The 24,006-nt window shown below is 47.9% G+C and overlaps 1 protein-coding gene across 1 annotated transcript; it reads right to left on the bottom strand.

Moving 5' to 3' along the window:
* Positions 1–1,444: 1,444 nt before the first annotated feature.
* On the bottom strand, positions 1,445–23,413 carry CILP2 (cartilage intermediate layer protein 2). Its single transcript, XM_016432183.2, has 9 exons — positions 23,180–23,413; positions 17,054–17,155; positions 15,776–16,048; positions 14,815–15,003; positions 12,848–13,003; positions 11,126–11,440; positions 10,691–10,799; positions 7,059–7,216; positions 1,445–6,457 (listed from the first exon to the last, which is right to left on the bottom strand). Exons 1-9 carry the CDS (start codon positions 23,241–23,243, stop codon positions 4,065–4,067), a joined length of 3,759 nt encoding a protein of 1,252 aa, XP_016287669.1. The 5' UTR covers positions 23,244–23,413; the 3' UTR covers positions 1,445–4,064.
* Between the last annotated feature and the right edge of the window lie 593 nt (positions 23,414–24,006).

Here is a 24,006-nt window from a genome sequence, read left to right on the forward strand (position 1 = left end):
ACAGCAGATCCTTCCCTCCCATCCCCTCCAGGCCAGCTGGGAGCTGCTCTAGACCTTATTCACTGCCTAGGACGCAGCCCAGAATAAGCAGAGACCCAGCCAAGCCAGTGCTGCTACTGTATTCAGGGAACATTTCTACTTAACAAGTGTTTGCTGCATGGGGCTGCTGGGGGAGCTCTGCACATGTTTGTGTGTGTGTGTGCATGTGTCTGCCCACAGATTTGCACATGTGGTTCAGAATACTGGGAAGTCTGAGACTGAAAGGGTCGTAGAATATCAAATCTGGAACATAGAAAATCAATGATAGAGAGAGGCCTCGGATTCAAGAATATAGAACACAGCACATCAGAGCTGAAAAGGACCTTTCCATGTTATTCAATCATTTCAGTCTTGTCTGACTCTTCATGGCCCCATTTGGGGTTTTCTCAGCAAAGATATTGGAGAGGTATGTCAATATTTCTTTCAACCCCCTCATTTTATAGCTGAGGCAACCAAGACACAGAATAGAAGTGAATCGCCCTGCCACATGAGTGTGTCAGATCAGAACTAAAAGCCCTGCTCCCCCCCCCCCAACTCCCAATCAGAGCTGTCAACCAGGGTGAGACAACCGGGGCTTTGTCCTAAAGGACTGACAGGGTTTGAGGTTGTGGGGCACTTCTTCCTCCAGTTGATTGGTCTGGAGACAACTTTACCTGTGTCTGTTGGCATCCAAAAGTCGTCCACCAAGCATGTGCCACATGGCTCTCATCTCTGGTCCTAAAATGTCACCCTTAGTCTCATTTCTATTCCCCCCTCTCCTGGGACCCACCTTCCCCCCAACTCTAGAGGGTTGGGCTCAGGCTAAGTTCTCTGAGAGATGAGGAGCCTTGTTACCTAATTTGACTTCCCCTTTAGTCAGACAGTCCTCTGGAACATCACCTGCACTCTTTCTGGAGTGCACTGTCCCATGTACCACACTAAGGTCTCCAGTTCCCCCAAATCATTTTTGCTTTGAGTAAAGAATTCTAAATTGCAGTTCTGTCCTCAGCCATGGATTCTATTAGAGAGACTGGTATGTGCAGGTGCAAGATCTGGATGTGCTCTCTCCTACGGGAATAAGTAATTGGGGGCATGGCTGTATTCATTTGTTTCCAGATGGACCCTTAGCGTGAGCACACGCACACGCACACGCGCGCGCACACACACACACACACACACACACACACACACACACACACACACACAGGGGTCAGGGAAGAACTTGCTTTGAGGTAGTCCAGAGGCCTCAGTTAGAGTTCCACATTTTCTATACACTCACTGTATGATCTTGGGATTCACTTCCCCCTTCTTTGCCTTGGTTTCCTCATCTGGAAAATGAGGAAGATACTTGTATACACAGCCAACCTTATATACCTCCTATCTCCAAACATCCCTTCTCTCCCAACCGAGACTCCCAAGGCACAGGTTTGTCAATGAAGCATCTTTAATCGTGAGCACCTAGTTATTTCCATCTTCTGGATAGCCAAGCACCAATGAGCACTATGGTTCCACAGTGGGAAATCCAAAGACCTCAAAAATCAGTTGAGTCAGGACTGAACCTAGCCCTCTCCCTCCCTCTCCACCCCCTCCCCAAAAGCTGGTCAAAGCCTTTCCTGAACCCCTAGCCCAGACTTAGGGAAGGGAGCCTTGAAGGGACAGAGCTCAGACCAGAATTTTTTTACTTTTCAAGGAATGTAACAGGACAGGAGGTAATGGCCAATGACATAGCCAGGAGTGACCCCACAGGATAGAATGTTGGAAGGAAGGTCAGGTCAGCCCAGGGAAGAGATGATCAGAGAATCAGGCAGTGGGAGAAGGGGGGAGAAGGGAAGGTGATAAGCACCAGCCTCATGGGGCAGAGGTAATGATTTCCAACTCCTTGCCCCAATCTCTTCACCTGAGCAAAGCCCACAGATCTTCCCACAACAGGGTGACACCACTGGATGCAAAGGGAAGAGTATTGGCTCTTAGATTCATTCCAGAGCCTGGCACTGGTACCTTCCAACAGTGTGACATAAGGCAAGTCACAGTCTCTCAGAGCCTCAGTTTCCTTGTATGTAAAATGGGGATAATAATGTATAAACTACCAACCTCACAGGGATGTTGAAAGGAAAAATGCTTTGTAAACCCTAAAGTGCTAAAGAAACAGAAGGTATGATTCCTTAACATCCAACAAATGATGTCTGAGGACTAGAAGAGGTGGTCCTGAGCTGGAAGGGGTACCCAGGGCATGTCCTTTCTCCCTCTGATGCTGGCCCAATGGGAGGGAGTGTGGTCCCAAGCTATCCACCACTAACAGGAACCTTGGAAGACTATGAAATGTCCAGGTTGGACAAATGGGCTCCGCTGGGCTGGAGTGGATGGAAGACAAGAGTTGGAGTCCATCCCCTTCTACTCAGTGACATCAGTCTACTGTTTACCAATCTTTAGGGATTCCCTTTTTCTCCGCAGGGTTAAGTTCAAATTCTTTTTCTTGGCATTTATGACCTCTGTCATCTGTTGCCACTCAATCATTCCAGCCTTTTGTTCCTCCTTTCCATATACTTTATGCTCTAGCCAAATTGGAGAATTCTGCTAAACCCTTCTCCTTCCCTCCCAAAAAAAAAAAACAAAAACAAAAACCTGAACTCCACACTGTGCTCTTCTGTGTTGTTTACTATGCATGGAATACCTTCCCCATGGCTCTTTGCCTACTGAATTCCTAACCATCCCTTAAAGTCAAGCCAAATTGCCACCTCCTCCAGGAAGTCTTCCTTGAACTCCCTGGTTGGTACTGACCTTCCCTCACAGACCTGATAAAGCACTTGGCTTACCCTTCAGTAATTCACTTATCAAGTAATGCTGTATAAGTATTTCATTTGTGTTTTCTTCTTGCCCCCTTTAACAGACTATGCACTGCATGAGGGCAGGTGGGGACTTTTATTAAACTTCATCTCCTCTATTCTAACCCACTCAGGACAATGTTTTCTAAACAGCAGGTGCACTTAATGTGCATTGAACTGACTAGAATTGGGGGCCCCAGGAAGTGATCACCGGTAATTGTGTGGTACCACCAGGAGTATGGAGCCACAACTGCTCTAGAACCCAGAAGTCCTGTACTGGAGTTCCCCATGGGGACCAGTCTCTGTCTATGGGCCTGAATCCTTATCAGACACTATCCAATTTGCTCCCAGGGAAACAATTTTGACATTGCTATTATGGAGAAGGGCTGGGGCATCTGATTCTGTAATCCAGGGAATCTCCAAGCTAGAAGGGACCTTTAAAGATCATCCCATGTTACAGATAAGAACACTGAGCTTTAGAGAGTTTAAGTGACTTGCCTAGGATCACACCATGAGTCAGCCTCAGAAAGGGCCAGACACCAGTTCTTTCCAACATACCATCCCGCATTGTCTAGTGCAAAAAATATTGCCCCAAGGGTACACAAATGAGATAGCAAGGCTGGGAATAGAAGCTAGTCCCTGTCCCCTGATCCAGGGCTCTTTCTCCAACCCTATACCACTCTTGCCTTTGTTTCTTTTCTCAATGATTGGCCCCTTCCTTCCCCTGTCCTATCCCAAACTAACCCTGAAGTTCAAACCTAAGGGACCTGTATGGGTGGAAGTGGAATAGCTGTTACTACCAGCTGGGGGTAATCTATGGAACCCAAGAAGGAAGGAGTTAAAGGCTGGCCTGGTGGCCAAAGGACTAGACTGAGAAGTGGAGAATGGAAGAACCCTTTTTGCTCCTGGGCTAGAGTAGGGATGGACTACATATATTCATTTCCTCCTAGTCCTCTCCAGGGGAATCTAGGCTTTTTCTAAGCAACAGATAGGGCAAGGGAGCATGAAGGAGACTGAGTTGAGGAAGGTAGGAGAAATGAGAATTATTGATATCCCTAGGATCAGAGGTCTTTCCTTGAAGTCAAGAGGTATCTCTAAGGGTTGGGAGCTTCCCAGAGAAGGGGATAGGGGTGGCGGATTATCCCTGGGGCCAGGGATCTGGAGGGAATTCCTTGGGGTTGAATGTTATCATTGGGTTGGGAGCTAGAAGGGATGTCCTTGGGTTCAGGGGGCATCCTCAGGGTTACGGGTAACGGTTTCGTTTACTGCCCCAGCCTGGAGCATTTCCATCCTCCTTCGGCGACCAGGGATTCTGCGAGTAGGGAAAGGATTCAGGCTTCTGCGTCCAGGGCCCCCCATCTCACGGCGAATGTCTTCCAGTGCAGTCCTCGGAGAGTCCAGTAGCCTCTGGAAAAGACTACGTTGACCAGCTGGGCGTTCCTGACACTGAAAGGTCAAGGCTGTGCCCACATCTGCCTTCATCTCCCTCGAGAAGCCATCCGAGGTACCATCAAAACAGCGGCCGATGGCAATCTCTTTGGCCAGCCGGGGATTCTGATCTGTCACTGTATAGATGCCATAATTGTGGCCCAAGGGGTCTACAGGTGCAATCATGGAGAAGCCTGAGGGGTCATCAGTTGGGGCCACTGGAGGGTGGCGGGCCAGGTACTCCCTCAGGAGACTATTGACAGCTATGCGTCTGCAGCTTCCTTGGGGTACCAGGGTCACCAGGGTCCGATCAGGCAGGCGCTGGTCAAACAGCATCCCACTACATTTGAACTCCACACAGGCTGCCGAGGTGCCAGGGTGCTCCATGTCCTTTACACTTCGGGCATCCCTAAGCCCATAGAGTTGGCCCTGGGTGCGAGGGTGACTGCCCCCAGCATTGTGAGACCGGACCATGTAGTCCTGGGGCCCCTGTATCTTGACTTTGATGAAGCAGGCACGGAACTCCTGGGGGTTGGGCCACCAAGAGAGGTAATCACCAGTCCAGGAAGCCAGCTCACTCTCCCGGAAAGGGACTACATTATACTCATACTTGTCTGCCTCCACCCGGGAGAAGCGGAAGTGATTGGCTGTCACCGGAGCATCCTCACACTCACGCAGGCTCCGCCAAGGGTAGATGGGACCTTGAATCTCATCCAGGTTGTTGGGGTTGGGTTTGGCCAGGTTAATCCGGAAACCATTCTTCTTCAAAGCTGGATCATCGTGGTCTGTCCTCCGGTAGCCCAGCTTGTCCAGGTAGGGCTGGGTCACCCCCACAGTCCCTGGATGAGGCTGGGGACTAGAAGGCGCAGGCTCTAGTTCTTCACCCCCGAGGGCGGCTGTGACATAGGCAGTGTAGGCATCTGCCCTCTCCGCATCACAGAAAGCAGGGAGGCAGGCTCCATTGGGACCTGTGACAGCGCTATCAAAGCGTCCCCAGGCTCGGGGATTGGCAGAGTAACCCGGCGCGGGTTCCAAATTGACCAAGGTCACCACCACCCCCTCCACTTGCTCACTGGGTATAAACTTTTCATTGATGTAGGCACGCACTTTGACAAAGCATCGTCTCCTCTCTGGTACGTCTAAATTGAAGAGCCGCCGCTCCTGGATTTCCACGTTTCCTATGAGGAATGTCCGCTCCTCCCTCCGAACTCTGCGCCCAGCATTCTCCATGTGAAAGCTACTCTCCTCCTCCCATAATCCAGTCGTTGGATTCAGGGACCACAGCTTCATTTCCTCGGCATGCCCTGCCATGTGGATCTGTCCAGCGTCCATGCGCACCTCCACACGTCCTGTCTGGAGCTCCTCCCCGGAGCCCTCCGCTCGAAGGTCCACTAAGAACATGCCGTAGGTCCGCAGGGGCGCCAGCTCCCCATTATCGTCCACGAAGCTGAGGTCACTGGAAGCAGCAGCTGCTGTGGCAAGGTCCCGTGGGTCCAGGAAAGTAACACTGGCCTGCACGGTCCCGTTATAGGGCTCTCCATTTGCATAGTAGAAGGCACCGGAAGGGATAACGATCTCTCCGATGGGGTCCATCCCTTCAGCTGTTCCCAGTGGAATGGTATTGCTTTTATCCGCATCCAAACGGATGGGTTCCTTTTTGCGCATGACCTTTACCTCCTGGTAAACTCCACCTCCCCGAGGGTCAAAGGGCAAGACTTTGATCGCATCTACAAACTCCCGGCGACCATCAATGAAGGTCACAACAAGGCGCTCAGTGGCTGGAGGGACCTCGATGGTGAAATCACCTTGGTAGCCAGTAAAGCCAGTTTTCTCCTTCCCCAGGAGGATCTGGGCAAAGCGCAAGGGCTCCTCAGTGTCAGCGGCCACAACTCGGCCCCTGACCAGCACCTTGGGGGGCATGCACTTCTCACACCCACACTTGGCCACCACCTTCACAGGCAGCACATAGCCTGCACACCGGATTTCCCGGGTCTCTAAACGGCTCACAGAACAACATCGGTCACTGGACTCCCCACACCGGAGGTTTGAGCCTGGTCGGCCAGGGCAGCGGGTATCAGGGCAGAGACCCACGTTGTAGTAGGCAGATCCCGAAGCAGCCTGGCGGCAGTCATCGGGCAGCTTGATGAGATGCTCAAGGGGCCTCGGATCACAGACCTGCTGTTCTGGAGCTGGAGGAAAAAGCAGTAACCAGGTCAAGGGCTTAGCCTGGGGCCAGGAAGTCAATCTGGGGCTGGGGCTAAATCCAAAGGCAAGACTCAGTCTATAAATTCAGGGACTCTGTCCAGAACTAAGGTTTGGTCCCAGAGGCAGGGTCCATGACTTGAGAGAGGGACTCAACCTGCCTAGAAAATGTCAGATCTCAGTCACGACTTGGGATTGGGGGCTCAATTCAGGACAAGGACCTCAGCCCCATGCCAGGGCAGGCAACTCCTTCCAAGCCTGAGGTCTCCTTTCAAAGCCAGTGGTGGAGGCTCAGTTCAAGACCAGAACTGGACAGAATCCAGGGCTGTGCTCAGTCATCCATACCAGTACCATGACCAGGAAAGAATAACCTCCTTCCATGCCTCTCCTCAGAAGACTGAACCCATGCCCCTGGGTCTCTCCACAATACCCAACACATCAGACTCAGATCTCAATAACTACCCTAAAAAATACCAGTAAAACCTTGTCTTCTCTCCTTCCACATCACAGATTCCTAGTAGTTCTAGTTTTATCCCCAACCTGGCCTTGGGTCCCAGACCTCAAAGGGAGGAAATAAAGGATACTCACACAACACGGTCAGGACAGCAGTGTTAGATTTGATGGTACCAGCATCACTGTTGGCTTTGCAGTGGTAGGTGCCTGCCTGACCCGGGCCCAAGTTCCGGAGAATCAGGTTACTGTCGTATTTGTAGACCTTTCTGTCCAATAGGCTCCCATTGTGATACCTGGGAGAGTAGAGGGAGAGAAGGAAAAAGGCAGGGAGAGGATGCACTAGGGCGGAGGAAGAGAAGGGATGCAGGACTGGGATTCTCGTAGCAATGGCACAGGACAAAAGGAGGAGAACCTAAACCCTCCTTGGGATCCCCAGCCCTGGTCCTATCTCCTAACCTACAAACTGGTAGTCTAGCTATCTGGTTAGCTGGACAGCAGAAGACAACCTCCTTGTAGTTTTGTCTTTGAATCCCCAGCACTTATGCAGTGCCTATCCCATTGGGGAGCTTAAGAATGTCTATTGAGGGGCATCGAGGTGGCACAATGGATAAAGTGCCAGGCCTGGAGTTGGGAGGACCTGGGTTCAATTCTGGTCTTAAATACCTCCTATCTGTGTGACCCTGGGTAAGTCACTTAACCCCAATTGCCAGCCCTGACTGCTCTTCTGTTTTAGAACTAATACTCAGTATTAATTCTAAGAAAGAAGGTAAGGATTTTTTAAAAATAATAGTCTGTTGACTTGAATGAGTTCTCTTTGATTTGTCACTCTGCTCCAATTTCCCATATCTAATCATATGCCTGAACCTGTTATCTCTTTTCTATCATGTCTCTGATATCCCTTCAATTTAGGACCTCATCACTTATTGCCTAGAGAGCTCTAATAGCTACCTAAACTGGCCACTCGTACTCATGTCTCTCTTCTCCAATCCATCCTTCACACAAAGGCTAAAAAAAGTCTTTACAAGGCACAGTCTTAATCATGTTATTCTGCTTAAAACTCTTCAGAGGCTCCCTACTGCCTCTAAGAAAAAATGCTTCATCCTTAGCCTGGCCTTTAAGGCCTATCCACAAGTTAGCTCCAATTTCCTTTTTTTTGGGCTTATTTCAGGTCACTCCCCTCTACTATGTTCCAACCAGAGAAGACTCCTAGCTGGTCCCTGAATACAATATGTGATATTTGTAAGATGCTTAGCACAGTGTCTGGCACCTAGAGTATTTGATAAATGCTTTTTTCCTTCCTCATTTTTTTCTCTCCTTCCCTTCCTTTTTTCTTCATCCTTTCCCTGCCTCTTTCCTTCCTTCATTCCTTCCTTCCTCATTTTTCCTTCTCTCTTTTCTTTTTTTTTTCTTCCTTCTCTCCTTCCTTTCTGCCTCTGTGCAAGCTCCAGGCTAAGAATGTCCTTGACCTTTTATATCTACCCCTTGCTTCAAGCCCCAACTCAGGAACCACCTCTTCCATGAAGTCTTCCCAGATTCTCAGCTAAAAATGCTCTCTCCAACCTTGTTTTCCCAGAGAGCTTTGCCTGGGTATCCAATTAGCTCTCAGCATTTCCTCTTATATTATACTTATTTCCATCATATTGTATCCCTATCCCAACCCCATTAAAATATAAGCACCTAGTTAAGAGCCTGGAACATAATATAGGTGTTTAATAAATGTTTGATGAATGAATGAATGACAAACCAAGGACTAAAATCAAGATTTTCTGAACTCCAGGCCTCTCTGTTACATCACAATGATCACATCAATTAATTAATAATCCAAAGTTTCAATGTAATGAGAACATTCACAAAGATAACCCCTATCTCACAGGAGGCACTTCCTATTCATTAACCCAGAGCCCCCACCTGCCCTACCAAATCCTATACCCAAGGGGGGCTCTCCATGGAAATATGGGCAATCCTCACATCACTGTTCCTTGTCTACTTAGCATGGCACACAGTTGGTGCTCAATAAATGCTTATTGATTGACCTGCAGGTGATTTGGTGGAGGTGGAGGAGAGAGGGATTGGAAAAGGGGAATACATGGTCTTATTCCTCTTCTTGTAAGATACAGAATGGTTGGAGTCAACAGTGTGACATGGCAGCTTTCCTTCCTACCCCCTCCACCAAAAGCTCACATGATCTTGAGCTACATTAAGAGAGGCATAGCTTAGGGGCAGTCAGTGGCTCAGTGGAAATAGGTCTGGAGATGGGAAATCCTGGGTTCAAATTTGGTCTCAGACACTTCCTAGGTATGTGAGACTAATCAAGTCACATAAGCCCAATTGCCTGGTCCTTACTGCTCTTGTGCCTTGGAACTAATACTTAATGTTGTTTCTAAAACTGAAGGTAAAGGGAGACAGAGACAGAGAGGCAGAGACTGAGAGAGACAGACGGAGGCACAAGAGAGAGTGTGTGAGAGAGTTTGTTAGAGAGAGAAAGAGATAGAGAGAAAGAGGAGACAGAGACAGAGACAGATAGAGGGGGAGAGAAAGAGAGGGGGGGAGAGAGGGGGAGAGACAGAGACAGATGGGGGGATAAAGAGACAGAGACAGAGAGAGAAAGAGGAGAGAGAGGTAGAGGCAGAGAGAGGGGGAGAAAGAAACAGAGACACACAGACAGAAAGAGAAGAGACAGAAGCAGAGAGGCAAAGTCAGAGCGAGACAGAGGGGAGGCAGGAGAAAGTGTGTGTGAGAGAGTTTGTTAGAGAGAAAGAGACAGAGACAGAGTCAAAAAGAGACAGAGACAGAGAGAAATAGGGGGGAGAGAGACAGAGACAGGCAGAGAGAAAGAGGGGGGGAGAGACAGAGACAGAGATAGAGAGCATAGCTCCAAAAAAAAGAAGGTAGTGGAAGTCCTACTGTGTTCTGCCCTGGCCAGACCACATCTGTAGAACTGCAGTCAGTTTGGAGAGCCACAGTTAATGAAACAAGGAAATATACATTTATTAAGCATCTACTTTTTTTTAAACCTAAGACAGAAGGGAAAGGGCTAGGCAAACAAGGTTAAGTGACTTGCCCAGGGTCACATATCTAGGAAGTATCTGAGGTCAAATTTGAACCCAAGTCCTTGCAATTCTATGTCTGCCTCTCCATCCACTCAGTCATCTAGTAACCTCTGAATATCTATTTTGTGGCAGTCTCTGTGCTTATAAATATCATCCCATTTGATTCTCACAACCACCTTGGGAGATAAGTGAGATCATTGTCCCCATTTTATAGTTGAGGATACTGAGGCAGAAGTGAAGTGACTTGCCCAAGGTCACACATTTTTTGAGTAGAGGTTATATAACCAGTCCTTGTGAATGCTGTCATCAAAATTCTTTTCAGGGTGTAGATGGGATGAGCTTCTGCTGACATCCCTTCTGTCTCAGAGAATAAGTGATTATGATTCTAAGCCATTGTTTGAATTGAAGAATCAGAGTTTAATGCTTGAAATCTTCTTTTAACCATGGAGGCCAGCCCTTCTCATTCTACAAATGAGAACCCTGAAGGAAGTCTAAAGAGGAAAAGGGACTTGCTCAAGGCTAAGCATTGTGGATCCCAGGCTGAATCTGTATCCCAGTCAACCAACTCCAAACCCAGTGCTCTTGGCCCTAGAGCGCAATTCCTCCAACAAGTAGGCTGTGAACAGAGATCTGAGGGATATTTGAGAGGTGAGCAACAGAGGAGCTACCCCCTTTTGTGGGGACGGCTCCGTGCAAAAGGTAGGGAAGACAGCTTACCAGTAGTATTTCTTGGGCACGGGGGTGCCAAGGGCTTTACAGCAGAACATCACGTGGTGTCCAGCCTCTCGGACCCGGGATTCTGGCTGCTTCACCAGATAGGGCTTCTCTGGGGAGGAAAGAAAGGATTAGCAGACAGAAGGCAGAGGCAGAGTTCGAGGCCCTCTGCTAAATGCTGGAGGAGGTATTAGGAACACAATTCACTCTTAACTGGTCCTGGTTTTAAATGGCCCTCTCCAGCAAGCAAGTATGACTCTATCCAAGAGGGAATTCCTGTTTCCAGACTGAGCCAAGCCCTTGACACTGGTCCTGTGTCAACCCAGTTTTCTCATCCCTTTCCCCATGCTGGAGATCAGATTTGGTCCTCCTGCTTTCCCACACACAGTATGGACATCACCCTGGGCTTCTAGGAGGACTTTCACTGCCCCTACTTACCCAGTGTCCGGAGAATGACAGTTACGGAGGCCATAGTGGAATTGTTGGCCACAGCCTGGCCAACACCTGGTGCGAAGCCCTCTAGCTGGACGCTGACGTTGGTGTGACCATCAGAGCAGATGCCTGCAACTCGGAAACTTCCCCGAGCATCTGTGATGGCCAGGGAGGGCTTAGGACGGCCCTTGAGAGTCACTCGGGCCCCAGGGAGAGGCCGACCAGTAGGGGTGACCACAGTGCCCACAAGGACGTGATCCTGGCAGACACAGACACTGCAATCCTTGCCCGCTCCACCATGGCCACAATTGGAATGGCAACCTGGAAGGATAGTCCCAGCCTGAGGACTGATTAGTCTCCCAACTCCAGGGTCCATGCCTTGGGGTTGATGGGGGTGGGAAGAATAGTAGGACAAGGGAACAATGGGAGTATAGCCTCAGAGGAAGTAATTCTCCCTTTACCAGGGAAACAAGCAGGGAGAAGGGAAAGACAAGGGGCACCCTTGCCTCAAATTATAGGGAAGAGCCACCATGGATATGGAAAGCTCTTATGATTGGGCTTCCCCTTGATGAAGAAATGAAGGAGGAAGCTTTTAGCTAACTCCCCCAGGCCTATAACCACTACCAGAGTGATGGGTCTGAAAGGCAGGTCCTAAGGAGGGTTCAAAGGACATAAATAACCTCAGACTGAGTATGGTAGCTTTCTCCTTTGGGAAAGGGATATTCAGAACTTGGATGCCTACATAATACCTTTCACCAGCCTCAGCCTGGTGGATGGGGCAAGAGAGAGGCTCTGTGAAGGGAAAATGGGGAACTCAGTGAAAGGACTGGGGGCTTAAGAAAGAAAGAGGAGGCTCAGTAAGGGGGAAGGATTCCTCAGGGACAGGGACAGGGAGACATATCCAAATGTACCCAGCTGCCTTGGAGTCAGAGAAAAGAGGGGGCCAATCCAGCTTCATTGACTCAGAACCTCCTCTCTTCCTTCACTACCTCGTCTCTACCACCACCACCCCCTTCCAAATCCTGGCACTTCTTCATATAAAAGGGAAATTTCCAGTGGAAACTATTCATGCATCAGCTCAGCCTCAAGATCCCTAAACCCATGAGCCCAGAGCTGGAGGCACCTCCAAGCCCAGGCAGAAAAGAGTATGTGAATTGGGATTAGCAAAACAGGGAGAATTTGGATACTTTGCATTTTCCTAACCAACCGAGGAGGGAAGAGGCATGAAGAAAGTCCAGTTGGCTGCCCCAAGACTCCTCTTCTACTAATGAATCCCTAGAGTGAAGGGTTCCCTACAATCTACAGTGACAGGACCCTTCTACCTTCCTTACCACTAGCCTCATTGGTAATGCCAAGGTACAACTTCTTTTTTTACTTTTTAAAATCTTTACTTTTTTTACTTTTTCTTTCTTTATTCTTTTTTTTTTTTGCTTTTTAAAATCTTTACCTTCTGTCTTAGAATCAATGCTGTGCATTGGTTCCAAAGCAGAAGAGTAGTAAAGGCTATGCAATGGGGGTCAAGTGATGTGCCCCCCACCTCCGTCACACTGCTAGGAACTCTCTGAGGCCAAATTTGAACCCAGGACCTCCTGTCTCTAGGCCTGGCCCTCAATCCATTGAGCCACCCAGCTGTCCCCTACAACCCTTCTTCTATTACTCCCTCCCCCCAATATCTGGACCCAGAGCATCTTTTATACACCACTTCCCTCCCATCTCCTCCCACAGTACCTGGGCATGGTGCCCTCACACATTTCTGAGCCTCCACAGAACGTCCTACACAAGCATTCTTCTTGGCTCCTGGGCAGCGCCGGCGACGGAGACGTCGTCCTGGCCCACAGCTCCCGGAGCATGGTCCCCAGGCCCCCCACTCACTCCACGAAGGTCCTAGGAAAGGAAGGAAAGACCCCAAAGTCATCAGCAACCAGGGCTTGGAGAGTAGCACAAAGGAAAATGCCTCAAATTTCAACCTGGACTGTTGGCAGAGGCAGAGGGGAATCTGGGCCACGTACAATCCAAAACCATTTCCCTTGGTTTCTGGAACACGCGTATCATCAAATGGTGTTCTAGGAGCTACTTTGCCTTCCCAATAATATAGACAGGCTGTCCTCAGTAGGGCTAAGAAGACGAGGCTGAGAACCTCAAACACCTGCCTTCAAGATTCAGCTCTGATGCCTCCTGTTAGCTGGGCAACCCTGGACAGGTCACTGGGCTTCTCCAAAATGATTTTCTTCATGAGAAAAATGGAGGCATGAATATGTGCATGACCTACCCCTACAGGGCTGAAAGGGCTATAAACACATTGGCATGTGTCTGTTTAGTATATATATGATACTAATCTATAGAATTGTATGAAAATTATTCTTATTATATAAATAGTTATATAAAATAAAATTATTGTATAGTACATACTACATAAACTAGTATTACAGAAATAAATATATAAATTATATTATTAGTATGATCTATATTCTATAAATTACTATTATTATATCAGTAATTATATAAGTTGTATAAGCATTCCACATTCTATTGTATATATTCTATTTATGTATTATTATATATTATAAAATGTATTATGTGTGTTGTATATTATAAATTTTGTATCATGTATTACAAATTACTATTATATACAACTGTTACATAGTATATAAACTATTATGATATAAATAATTATATAAATTATAAGCATTGTATATTACATACTATACTAACTAGTATTATATAAATAATTATACAAATTATATGATTCTTATGGTCTAAATTCTATAAATAGTCTATGCTATATAAACTTATATAAATTAAGTGATTTTTATGGTCTAAATTCTATAAATAGTCTATGCTATATAAACTTATATAAATTAAGTGATTTTTATGGTCTAAATTCTATAAATAGTCTATGCTATATAAACTTATATAAATAAGTATATAAATTAAGTGATTCTTATGGTCTAAATTCTATAAATATATCAGTAATCATATAAGTTGTATAATTAATCTATATTCTATTATATATATTTATGTATTATATAGTATAAATATATTGTGTTGTTACACATTTTTGTGTCATATTATAAAATTATTATTATAGAATTATATGTTATATTTTGCATTGTGTTACATTGTATAATGCAATATATTATTTATAATACTATATTATATTACATAGTAATATTGTATATTATATACTATATAAACTCGTCTTTTACAATCCCGCATGGGAGGGGATTAGACAGGAGGCTCTCCAAGGCGACGCTGGACTCTCTGCCAATGTGGAGGGGCCTCAAGCCCAGGACCAGCCTGAGCACAGAGGGGCCCAATGCCAGTGGGTCAGCCTCTGCATCATGGATTGCTTAGACCCCAGCCGCGGCTAAGGTGCGCCCCCAGAGGATACCACCACTATTATCGCAGCTTCCTGAAATGTTTATTGGCAAAAGAAATAATAATGACAAATGCTTGTAGAGGCCTCTGAGGTTTCCCAGCTACTTTCCTCATAAATGAGGACCAATGAGAAGTCATCTGCAGATGAGCAAGCTGAGTCTTGGTTAAAGAAGAATTACGGACTATGTAACTAAGGCGACTGTTACAAGTTTGGCTTCTCTTGCAGGAAAGAGCCTGAAGAGGCAGCTAGAAGGTCTTTTTGGAGTCTGCTGGTCTCCCTTCCCTCCCTGGGCCCCGCGGGCTGGGGAGGCACTCACCTGAGCAAGGAGAGGCAGGGCAAGGTCTCTGCTCTTCAGATGGACCCACACACGGAGGGAGCTGGAGGAGCCAGAGGGGCTGAGGGCCAAGACAGCGGCGCTGGCGGGTCTGGCTCCCAAGACTCCGGACTCCACAGGTCGACTGGCTGCAGGGACTCCAGGAGGACCAGGCAGACCAGGTCACGGGATCTGGTGCAACCCAGGGTGTGAGGAAAGGCAGGGAGGCTGTAATTCTCCTCCTCCTAGAGCTCAAAGCCTCATACTTGCCCTCCTTCAAGGTGTGAGTTCTAGGAAACCTTCTACCCGACTTGCTACCCAATGGTGTCCTGGCCACTCTCTCCCCAAAGTGAGGACACAAGAGAAGGAGAAGGGACTGGAGGAGAGGTGGCAATAAGTGAGAAAGAGAGGGGAGACAGAGAGGCAGAAACAGAGGCAAATAGAAACAGATACAGAGTGATGGGGAAGGAAGGAGAAAGTGAGATGCACAGAGGAGAATGCAAGGCAGAGCCACCCAGAAAGAGGCAAAAAGAAACAGATTGTGGCAGATCCAAGTGAAAGAAGAAAGAGACAGAGAAATTGGAAAAGAAAAACACAGAGTCAAAAGGATAGAGAAATTCTTGGTCGGGCTGTCTGGCCCAGGAGCAAGGGGGTAAGGAGATAGATTCCTGTTATACAGAGCTATAACCAGGGTGAGGCTTGGGCATGGAGAAAACTGAGCTTAGCGCCAAGGAAGCAGGGAGTTAGCTCTCAGATGGTAGGGTCCCTTCCCCAGGGGCTTGTAAACTGAAGGAGTTCCTTCCCAGTTTGGTCCCACACCCCAAGAAGTGACTTCCAGCGTTCTTTGTCCCATGTGCTAATACTGTTGTTCGAGTCCTGCCATCTTGTCACAGGGATCCTCAGGAGATTTCTTTGTCCCATTCCATCTCCCTCCCTGTCCCCAGGGGGATGTCAGAACACTCACCCAGCGGGCACTTGAATCTGACATGGTAGTTGGAACAACTCTTGCCTTCAGGCTGCTCCCTGTTGAGGCACCAGAAGCCCCTCTCCAGACTGTAGTGCACCCGTTCACCCACATCAGAAGGCAATTCCCACTCGGTGGTCCGGGCCTCCAGGGCCAAGGGATGGGCACACAGTCGCTCACCATAGTAGAATCGAATAGCCTCCAGGCTCTCAAAGTCCCCATCCCCCCCAGGGTGGTCTACGTTGAACCAGGATGTCCACTCTGCAAGACCATCTGTGGGGCAGGGAGTGGCAAGGACTGGGACCCAGAGGGACCGAGAGAACACTGGGGACCCTAGGTCATACCACCCAGTAGGCTGGCCAAGGGTCGCCAAGCCAGGGTGTCAATCCCCACCCCTAACTCTAGTCTTCCTCCCTCGAACCCTGTCCTTCTGGTAAGAAATAGAGCACTGGACCTGCAGCTGGAGTTGGGGGTCCCAACTTTGTTCCCTTACTAACTGTGAGACTCTAGACAAGCCACGTGTCATCTATAAAAATGAGTATATTTGAATCACACAGAAATGTGTGGTGGTTAGTAGTAGTAGTAGTAGTCAAGAAAATCACCATTTCAAGGCATGTGTTCTACACTTCTTGGAAGGAGCAGACATTGGAGCTGATGAATCCATTGGTCAATCTAAGAGGCTGGGGTCCCCGGGCACCAGGAGAAGTCTGAGGCTGCTCCCCTCAATGGCATTATGACAACTAGCATTTTAAATCCCTTTATACATGAGGGAGTTACTATTTTGATCCCATTTTTATGGAGGAGGAAACTGAGGCTGGTGAGGGGAGTGGAGTAAGTGACTTGCTCAAAGTCACATAGCTAATAAGTATCTGAGGTAGACTTTGAACTCAGGTCTTCCTAAGTCCAGGTCCAGTGCTCTATTCACTGTGCCACCTCACTGCCTAGCTCCTAGGTTGGTGTTCATCCACCCAGATATTTATGGAGTGTCCCAAACTGGAGAGCTACAGATTAGAATCTGAGTTCCTGGAGGCTTAATGCCTCGCAAGGCTGGGCTGTGAACTGAGGAGAGAGGCAGCCCTTGTTCTTGAGAAGGTTCCAGGGGTACTGCCAGTCTGAGCTCACCCAGAGGAAGGTATGGTTGGACTAGGTATCCCAGAGGGTGCAGAGGAGAGTTAGAACTTTGACCGCTTCCTCCTAGCACCACTCCCTCTCCCTACACCCCAGACCCAGGGAAGTTCTAACTGAGAAGAGGGTTGGGGTGGAAGGGAAGGGGCTCACCTTCCAAGTTGTCTTCTGGGGAAGGGGCATGCCTGACCATCTTCCTCTGAGATGTACCCCGGGCAAGATCAGGCCCTTGGGCATCCTTCCTGGTCAGAGCTTCTGTAAGGAGGGAAAGTGGCTATTTACTGGCGTAGGTGTCATTTTCCCCACCAGGCTGCCAAGAAGCAGTGTTCTTTCAACATTACAGGTAAACAAGAGAGAAAAGCCAGGAGTCAGAGAGAAAAGAGGATAGATGGAAGAAAGACCAAATCCTGTATTTTTCTGGAATCCTTCCCCAGCTCCTCTTAATTCTAGTGCCTTCCCTCTGTTCATTGTCTCTTCTTATTCATGTGTATAGTTTGTTTTCTATATTTTTCTTGGCTTGTGGTCTCCCCCATTAGATTGTGAGTTCCTCAAGGGCAGGAACTGACTCCAGTCCTGACGCATAGTAAGTAGGTGCTTAATAAATGTTTCTTGATTGATTGGCTAATTGTGCCATGATGGAGATGAGAAGTGGAAATTTGATTGGAAAGGAAGTTAAAGGAAAGGTTTCTCTGATCTCTGGGCTCCCTCAGATCTTCTAATGCCTTACGAGAATTGGGGGATGCCGAGGGAGAAGGGAGTCAGTCCCTCAGTCAGAGGGAAGGAAGGAGAGAATTTCTGTTGAATGAATAACCTCCTCCAGACAGTACTAAGTCCAAAGCCTAATAACTTAACAAGATGGTGGGGAAGGAGCCTGGGTCCCAAGATATGGGTGAGACAGAATGAAGCACAATTGTCTTAGGAAAGAAAATACAAGATGGGGGAGGACAGTGAGCCCCCCATCTCTCATAAATTTTCCATAAACTTTACTACTAGCAGCAATGCAACAATTCAGGACAATCCTGTGGCACTTATGAGAAAGAATGCTATCCACATGGAGAGAAAGAACTGTGGGAGTAGAAACACAGAAGAAAAACTTATGACTTATCATTTGTTTATATGGGTATATGATTTGGGGTTCCAGCTTTAAGCGGTCAAAATGAATAATGTGGAAATAGGTATCAAATGATAACATTTGTACAACTCAAAGAAACTGCTTCTCAGATCTGGGAGGGGGAAAGGAAGTAGGGAGAGAAAGAAAAGGAAACATGGAAAAATATTTTTAATAATAAAATAAAAAATTTTAATGAAAAAAGAAAACAATCAGGTTCCCATAAGCCTCCGAACTGGTCTCCCCAAAAGTGGGTGTACTCCAAGGCTCTGTCCTGGGTCTTCTCTTCTCCTTCTATATTATTTCACTTGGTGACCTCGATTCTCATGGGTTCAACTATCATCTTGATGCTGATTCTCATATCTACTTATCCAGCCCTAACATATCTCCTAACCTTCCATTCTCACATCTCCAGCTGACTATTAAATATCTTAAACCAGATGTCCTTTAGACATCTTAAACTCAGCAATAATAGTTAACATTTATATAGCACTTACCATGTTCCAGGCGTTGTGCTAAGCACTTCATAATTATTATTTCATTTGACCCTCACAACTCTGGGAGGGAGCTGCTATTATTATCCCCATTTTACAGATAAGAAAACTGAGGCAGAGGTTATATGCATTGCCCAAGGTCACAGAGCTAGTGTTTGAGGCTGGATTTGAGCCTTCCTCCTAATTGGACAGTATGGCGCCTCCTAGCCAACATGTTAAAAAAAAAACCTCATTCTCTTTCCCTCATCCTCGTCTCTCTTCTTAATTATCCCATTAGTGTAGAGGTTACCATGATCCTAGATGTCATCTTCAACTCTTCACTCTAATCCCACCATATCCAATTAGTGGTCAAGTCTTGTCATTTCTGTCCCCACAACAACTCTCCTGTGTTGTCCCCTTCTCACCACTGACACTGCATCAATCAAAATGCGCCTGAATTATTGCAAGAGCTTGCTGGCTCATCTCTCCTTAATCCAGACCATCCACTACTTAGCTCTAAGAAGCATCTTCCTAAAGCACAGGTCTAAATGAATAGAATGCTGGTGTTAAAATCAAGAACTGAGTTCAAATCCTGCCTCAGATACTTTACTAGCTGTGTGACCCTGGGCAAGTCATATCTGCTGTCTGCCCCAGTTTCCTCATATGTTAAGTAAGGATAATAAATAGTACCTACTTCTCATGATCAAATAGAAGAGTAGTAAGGGCTAGGCAATGAGGGTTAAGTAGCTTGCCCAGGATCATACAGCTAAGAAGTATCTGAGGTCACATTTGAACCCAGGACTATCTGTTTCTAAGCCTTACCCTCTCTATTCACTGAGTCATCTAGCTGACCGTACAACTCCCTGGGCATGGTGGTCCCACATATTTCTGAACCTGACTCTCTATCTACTGAACCACCTAGCTGACCTCTTATCTGGAATCTCACAGAGGGGCTTCCAGTTCAAGTACCAGCTAGGTAAGATGGTTGATGGGTTCCCTTCCACTTCTGAGATTCTCTGAATCTGAAGTTCTTACTGTCTGTCAACCTGCCACCCCACAACTTCCCAGGTGGGAGAGTCCATGCCAGCAACCACTAGACTGTGAGCCTCCAGAGGGCAGGCATGGGAGTCTTATCCATCACCGGCACCCTTCCATCCAATCAGAACACAGAGAAAAATACACAGACAGGCTCCTTAGCAACCAGGGGTTGAATTAAGTTCCTCTTGAAAGCTTGACTCTGCTTCCACTCCCCAGGCACCCTGCCTAGAGACCGTTCTCTTCCAGGGAGGACACCAGGCAGGGACTGGAGGGAGAGGGCACTAGGGTTGCTTTGGCCTGGCTGGCAGCGTTGAGCCCAGCAGGGCCAGTGAGTCATCCCCTGTCAATAAACACTCTGTCTCCATTCCTGGAAACCTTGAAGGATTGGGTCTGGGGCTTGGGATTTTCCGGGGGTTCTGACAGGGCAGAGACCAGAGCTGGGAGGGTCCTACTCCTGGGGAGTGACTGACTCTCAGAATAGTCCATTAACCCCTTGTGGCCCAGGTCACACTACTATCCCAAAGTAGGAATTGGGCACAAGGGTCTTGGAGTAATGGGAAAGATGGAAACAAGGAGAAAGCAACAATAACAACAGCACTGATGATGATACCCAGGATTTATATAGCATTTCAAGTCTTGCAAAGCAATTTACAGATGTTATCTCATTCGGTCCTCACAATAATCTTGGGAGGCAGAGGCTTTTATACATTTTACAGATGGGAAAACTGAGAAAGGCAGAGATAAGTGACTTGCTCAAAGTCATACAGTAAGTTCTGGATTTGAACTCAGGTATTCCTAAATGGAATTCTAACACTAACCACTAAACCTAGAAACCTATCTTCTATCTGTCTGGAAATAATGTGAACATGAGACTAGATCCTTTAGTCTCATCAAGGAGTCCAATTAGTTCTTGTCTATAGTAGGGCCAATTCTTTTATTTTAAATACAAAAGGGAATCCACCCTTATTTCAGCCCTAAGCCAGCTCTGGTTCTGCCCTGTATCCTGGTCCCCAACCCAATGTCCTCCAGCCTATCCTCACCTCAGTGCTAAGAACTGTAGGAGGAAACAGAGAGAGATAAAAGAATGAGGAAAGATGCAGAGAGAGTGCCACTGAGTTAGTTGCATTTTACACCTGAAGAAACTGATTCAGAAAGAAGTTAAGTGACTTGCCCAGGACCATAGCTAGTAAAGTATGTGAAGCATCATTTGAACTTGGCTCTCCTTGACTCAAGTCCAGAATTCTAGCTACTGTACCACTTATCTGGTCCCTCTCTGAGACTCAGTTTGCCCATCTGCAAAATGGGGACAAGACTTATATAACAACCTACTTCACAAGAATGCTGTGAGAAATCAAAGGGGTTCTAGTGTGTGACTTTTGGCATATCCCTTCCCCCTCTAGCTCATCTTTAGAATGAAAGGAACTTAAAAATGAGTCTTTAGCACTGACTCTGATGGATGGAGTAGAACACAATCAAGAGGAGGGCTGAGGGTCAGAAGAGGAAATGAGCTTACCCTGGACCAGGAGTCTCCTGGAGCTGAAATTTGGGCTGTGGGGACAGAGCTCAGAGCATCAGAGTCTGCCAGTGATAGTAAAGGACAAGAGGGGTCTGTGAGAATACAGAGAACTGCAAAGATTTAAACTGTGATTGGTGTCATCAGCACAGACTCTATGTATGAAACATCCTTGACCTCTACTCTGTCCTGCCTTGAATTGCCTCTCACATGCTATGCCCATATGCAGTGAGACCAATCTCAGTGTCAAACATGCCTATGTATCCCAGAAGCATCCTACAGTGAGAGTTCCCTCCTCTGTCTTGCTCCCCTTCCTCTCCATCCCTCATCGGGTTCTATCTACCCTCCCTCACCCCCACCCTGGCTCTCTTATCCCATCCTGCCTTGTATTGTTAACTGTACATGTCTCAAAACAGCTCCTAGACTAGTAGCATCCTGCTGGCAAGAGACTGAGTCTTACTCATTTCAATATCTTCCACAGCACCACAGCACCACAGTACATCAAAGGGGGTAGTAATTTTGTCCTGGCATACTGTCAATCCTCTTCTGCTTAGAATCTCAGACCTGGTAGAAAGTCTCTACTGAAACCGCCCATTCAGAATCAGGAAATCATCCAGCCTCTGTTTAAACCCTTGGAAATTCCCTTGCAGAAAAAGAATAAGGACAGCTATGTTGTTCAGTGGATAGAGCACCAGGCCTGGAGCCGGGAGGACCTGGGTTCAAATATAACTTCAGACTTGTCCTAGTCACATGACCCTGAGCAAGTCATTTAACCTGACGGCATAGCTCTTGCTACTCTTCTGTCTTAGAACTGATACTAGGAAAATAAGGGGGGTGGGGAGGAGAGAGAGAGAGAGAGAGAGAGAGAGAGAGAGAGAGAGAGAGAGAGAGAGAGAGAGAGAGAGAGAGAGAGAGAGAGAGAGAGAGAGAGAGAGAGAGAGAATTTTAAAAAGGGATATAAATGAAATTTATAGCTCCCTCTTCCAAGTGACAGTCCATTGCACAGAGGATAAACACCGGTTGTCCTTTCAGCAGATCCTCACATGAAAAGGTACTCCAAGTCTTCTCATCATTCTAGTTAAACTCCTTTGAATATAGTTAGTTGTCAATGTCTTTCTTAAAATGTTGAACTCAGTAAGAACTAAACACCTTATTCCAGATAGGGTGTGACCAGTACGAAGAACAACAGACTAGCTCCTTCCTCATTCTGGCCACTGGACTTTTTTACAGCTTAAACTTGTAATAACTTTTTTTTTTTTTGCCTAAAATGTCAGTCTTGTCTCAAAGTGAGTTTGCAGTCAATTAAGAGCACTCAGACTTTTTTTTCTTTTAACCCTTACCTTCTGTCTTAGTATCAGATCGAAGAGCATCAAGGCTAGGCAACAGGAGTTAAATGACTCACCTAGGGTCACATAGCCAGGATGTATCTAAGGATACATTTGAACCCAGGTCCTCCTGACTCCAGGCTTGATATTCTATGCACTGTACTAGCTGCCCCACTAAGGCTTTTTCATATGAATTGTTCATCAGTTGACAAAGGTGTCAGCCATGCCTTCCTTCAAGTGACTTGACAGAAATGTTGAATGGAGTCAGGCTCAGGATAGAGCCCCTTGACAATCACTAGACACCAGCCTCAGCCCTGCTGCCCACCTTCCATCATACACACACACACACACACACACACACACACACACACTTCATCTCCTTGGCCCTAAGGTAAGAGGTAAAGGGGAAGGGGAGGGGGAGGTAGAGATCGAGAATTCTGGACTTCAGTTCCCTCATCTGTCAAAGGTGGAGGGTGGTGGGGGGGGGGAGTTGGAGAGTAGCTCTGGAGGTCCTGACCCTGGGAGGCACGGGGAGCTGGGCACCTGGGAGCGAGAAGCAGCCGCCGGGATTTTAGAAGGAGCTCGGAAGAAGCAATGGGAGAGGTACATGGAAAACCGTAAGGGGGGGCGAGGGCAATGGTTCGGGCCAAACGACGCACGAGGCAGAGGGGTCAGAGCCAGCGGGATTCCGGCACGTTTCCCCATTTACCCCAGTCCCAGCGCCGTCCCGCGGCCCCAGCCTCTGGCGCATAAGTTGCACTCAGCAAGAGTCCTCCTGGGCAGGACCAGGGCCAGGGGGCACGAGGGGCACAGCTCTCTCACCTGGGGCTCCCGCCAGCTGGGCGGCGGCGAGGCACAGAGTCAGGAACGGCAGGAAAGCCGCCATGGCCCGGACCGGGCTGTCAATCGGGGGTAGCTGGGCGCGCTTCCAGGAGGTACCCGAGCCGCGCTGTTCCTGTCCTTGGTCCTCTCCTCTCTCCAGTACTCCGCTGCGCACCGCGGGACCCTGGGAACCTCTGGCTGCGCCCGGGCAGCCGCGCGCTTTTCCCTGCTCCCCCTCCCGCTAGCCCCGCCCCCAAGCTGCCCCCCCCCCCTCACTTAGGGTGGCTATGGGATGTAAGTGTTTTTTTTTTCTTTTTTCAAACAAAGTTACTCGTTTCAGAAGCTTCGCGGCTCGAACACCTTCTAGTCCGCACCCCGGTATTTGGCAGGATGGGAATCCGGGGAGGCTCAAGTGCTCATGACCTTGGCTTCTGGCCTAGCCCTGCCCAAGCCCAGGGGGCCCCTGCCCATTCCCCACCTCCGGATGGCTGTGTAGCCCCAAGCCCCTGGCCTAGCCTTTCTGGGCGGGGGCGAGTTGAGTGCGCCCCACCTCCGCCACCGCCTCTCTGAAGCGAGGCGGGGGCTCCCAGTGACCGCTGGTAGGTTGGGATGAGAAGGAGGTGCTACCCGAGGCTAAGGAAAATTGCAGCTGTTCTTCCACGTCCCACACCCACGTCTGCCCTGGCTTGGTGGCCCTCCTGTTTAGTTCTCCTTCTCCCCAGGGGGTAGGAAAGAGACTTTGGGACGCGGAGCTGCCTCCTCCCTGGGTATATCCTCTTGAGGCCCTTCCGAAGGCGCTGTGTCACTCCGCAGGTGGCTTGGAGAGG

Source organism: Monodelphis domestica, chromosome 3 (genome assembly GCF_027887165.1).
Source record: "Monodelphis domestica isolate mMonDom1 chromosome 3, mMonDom1.pri, whole genome shotgun sequence".
NCBI lineage: Eukaryota > Metazoa > Chordata > Mammalia > Didelphimorphia > Didelphidae > Monodelphis > Monodelphis domestica.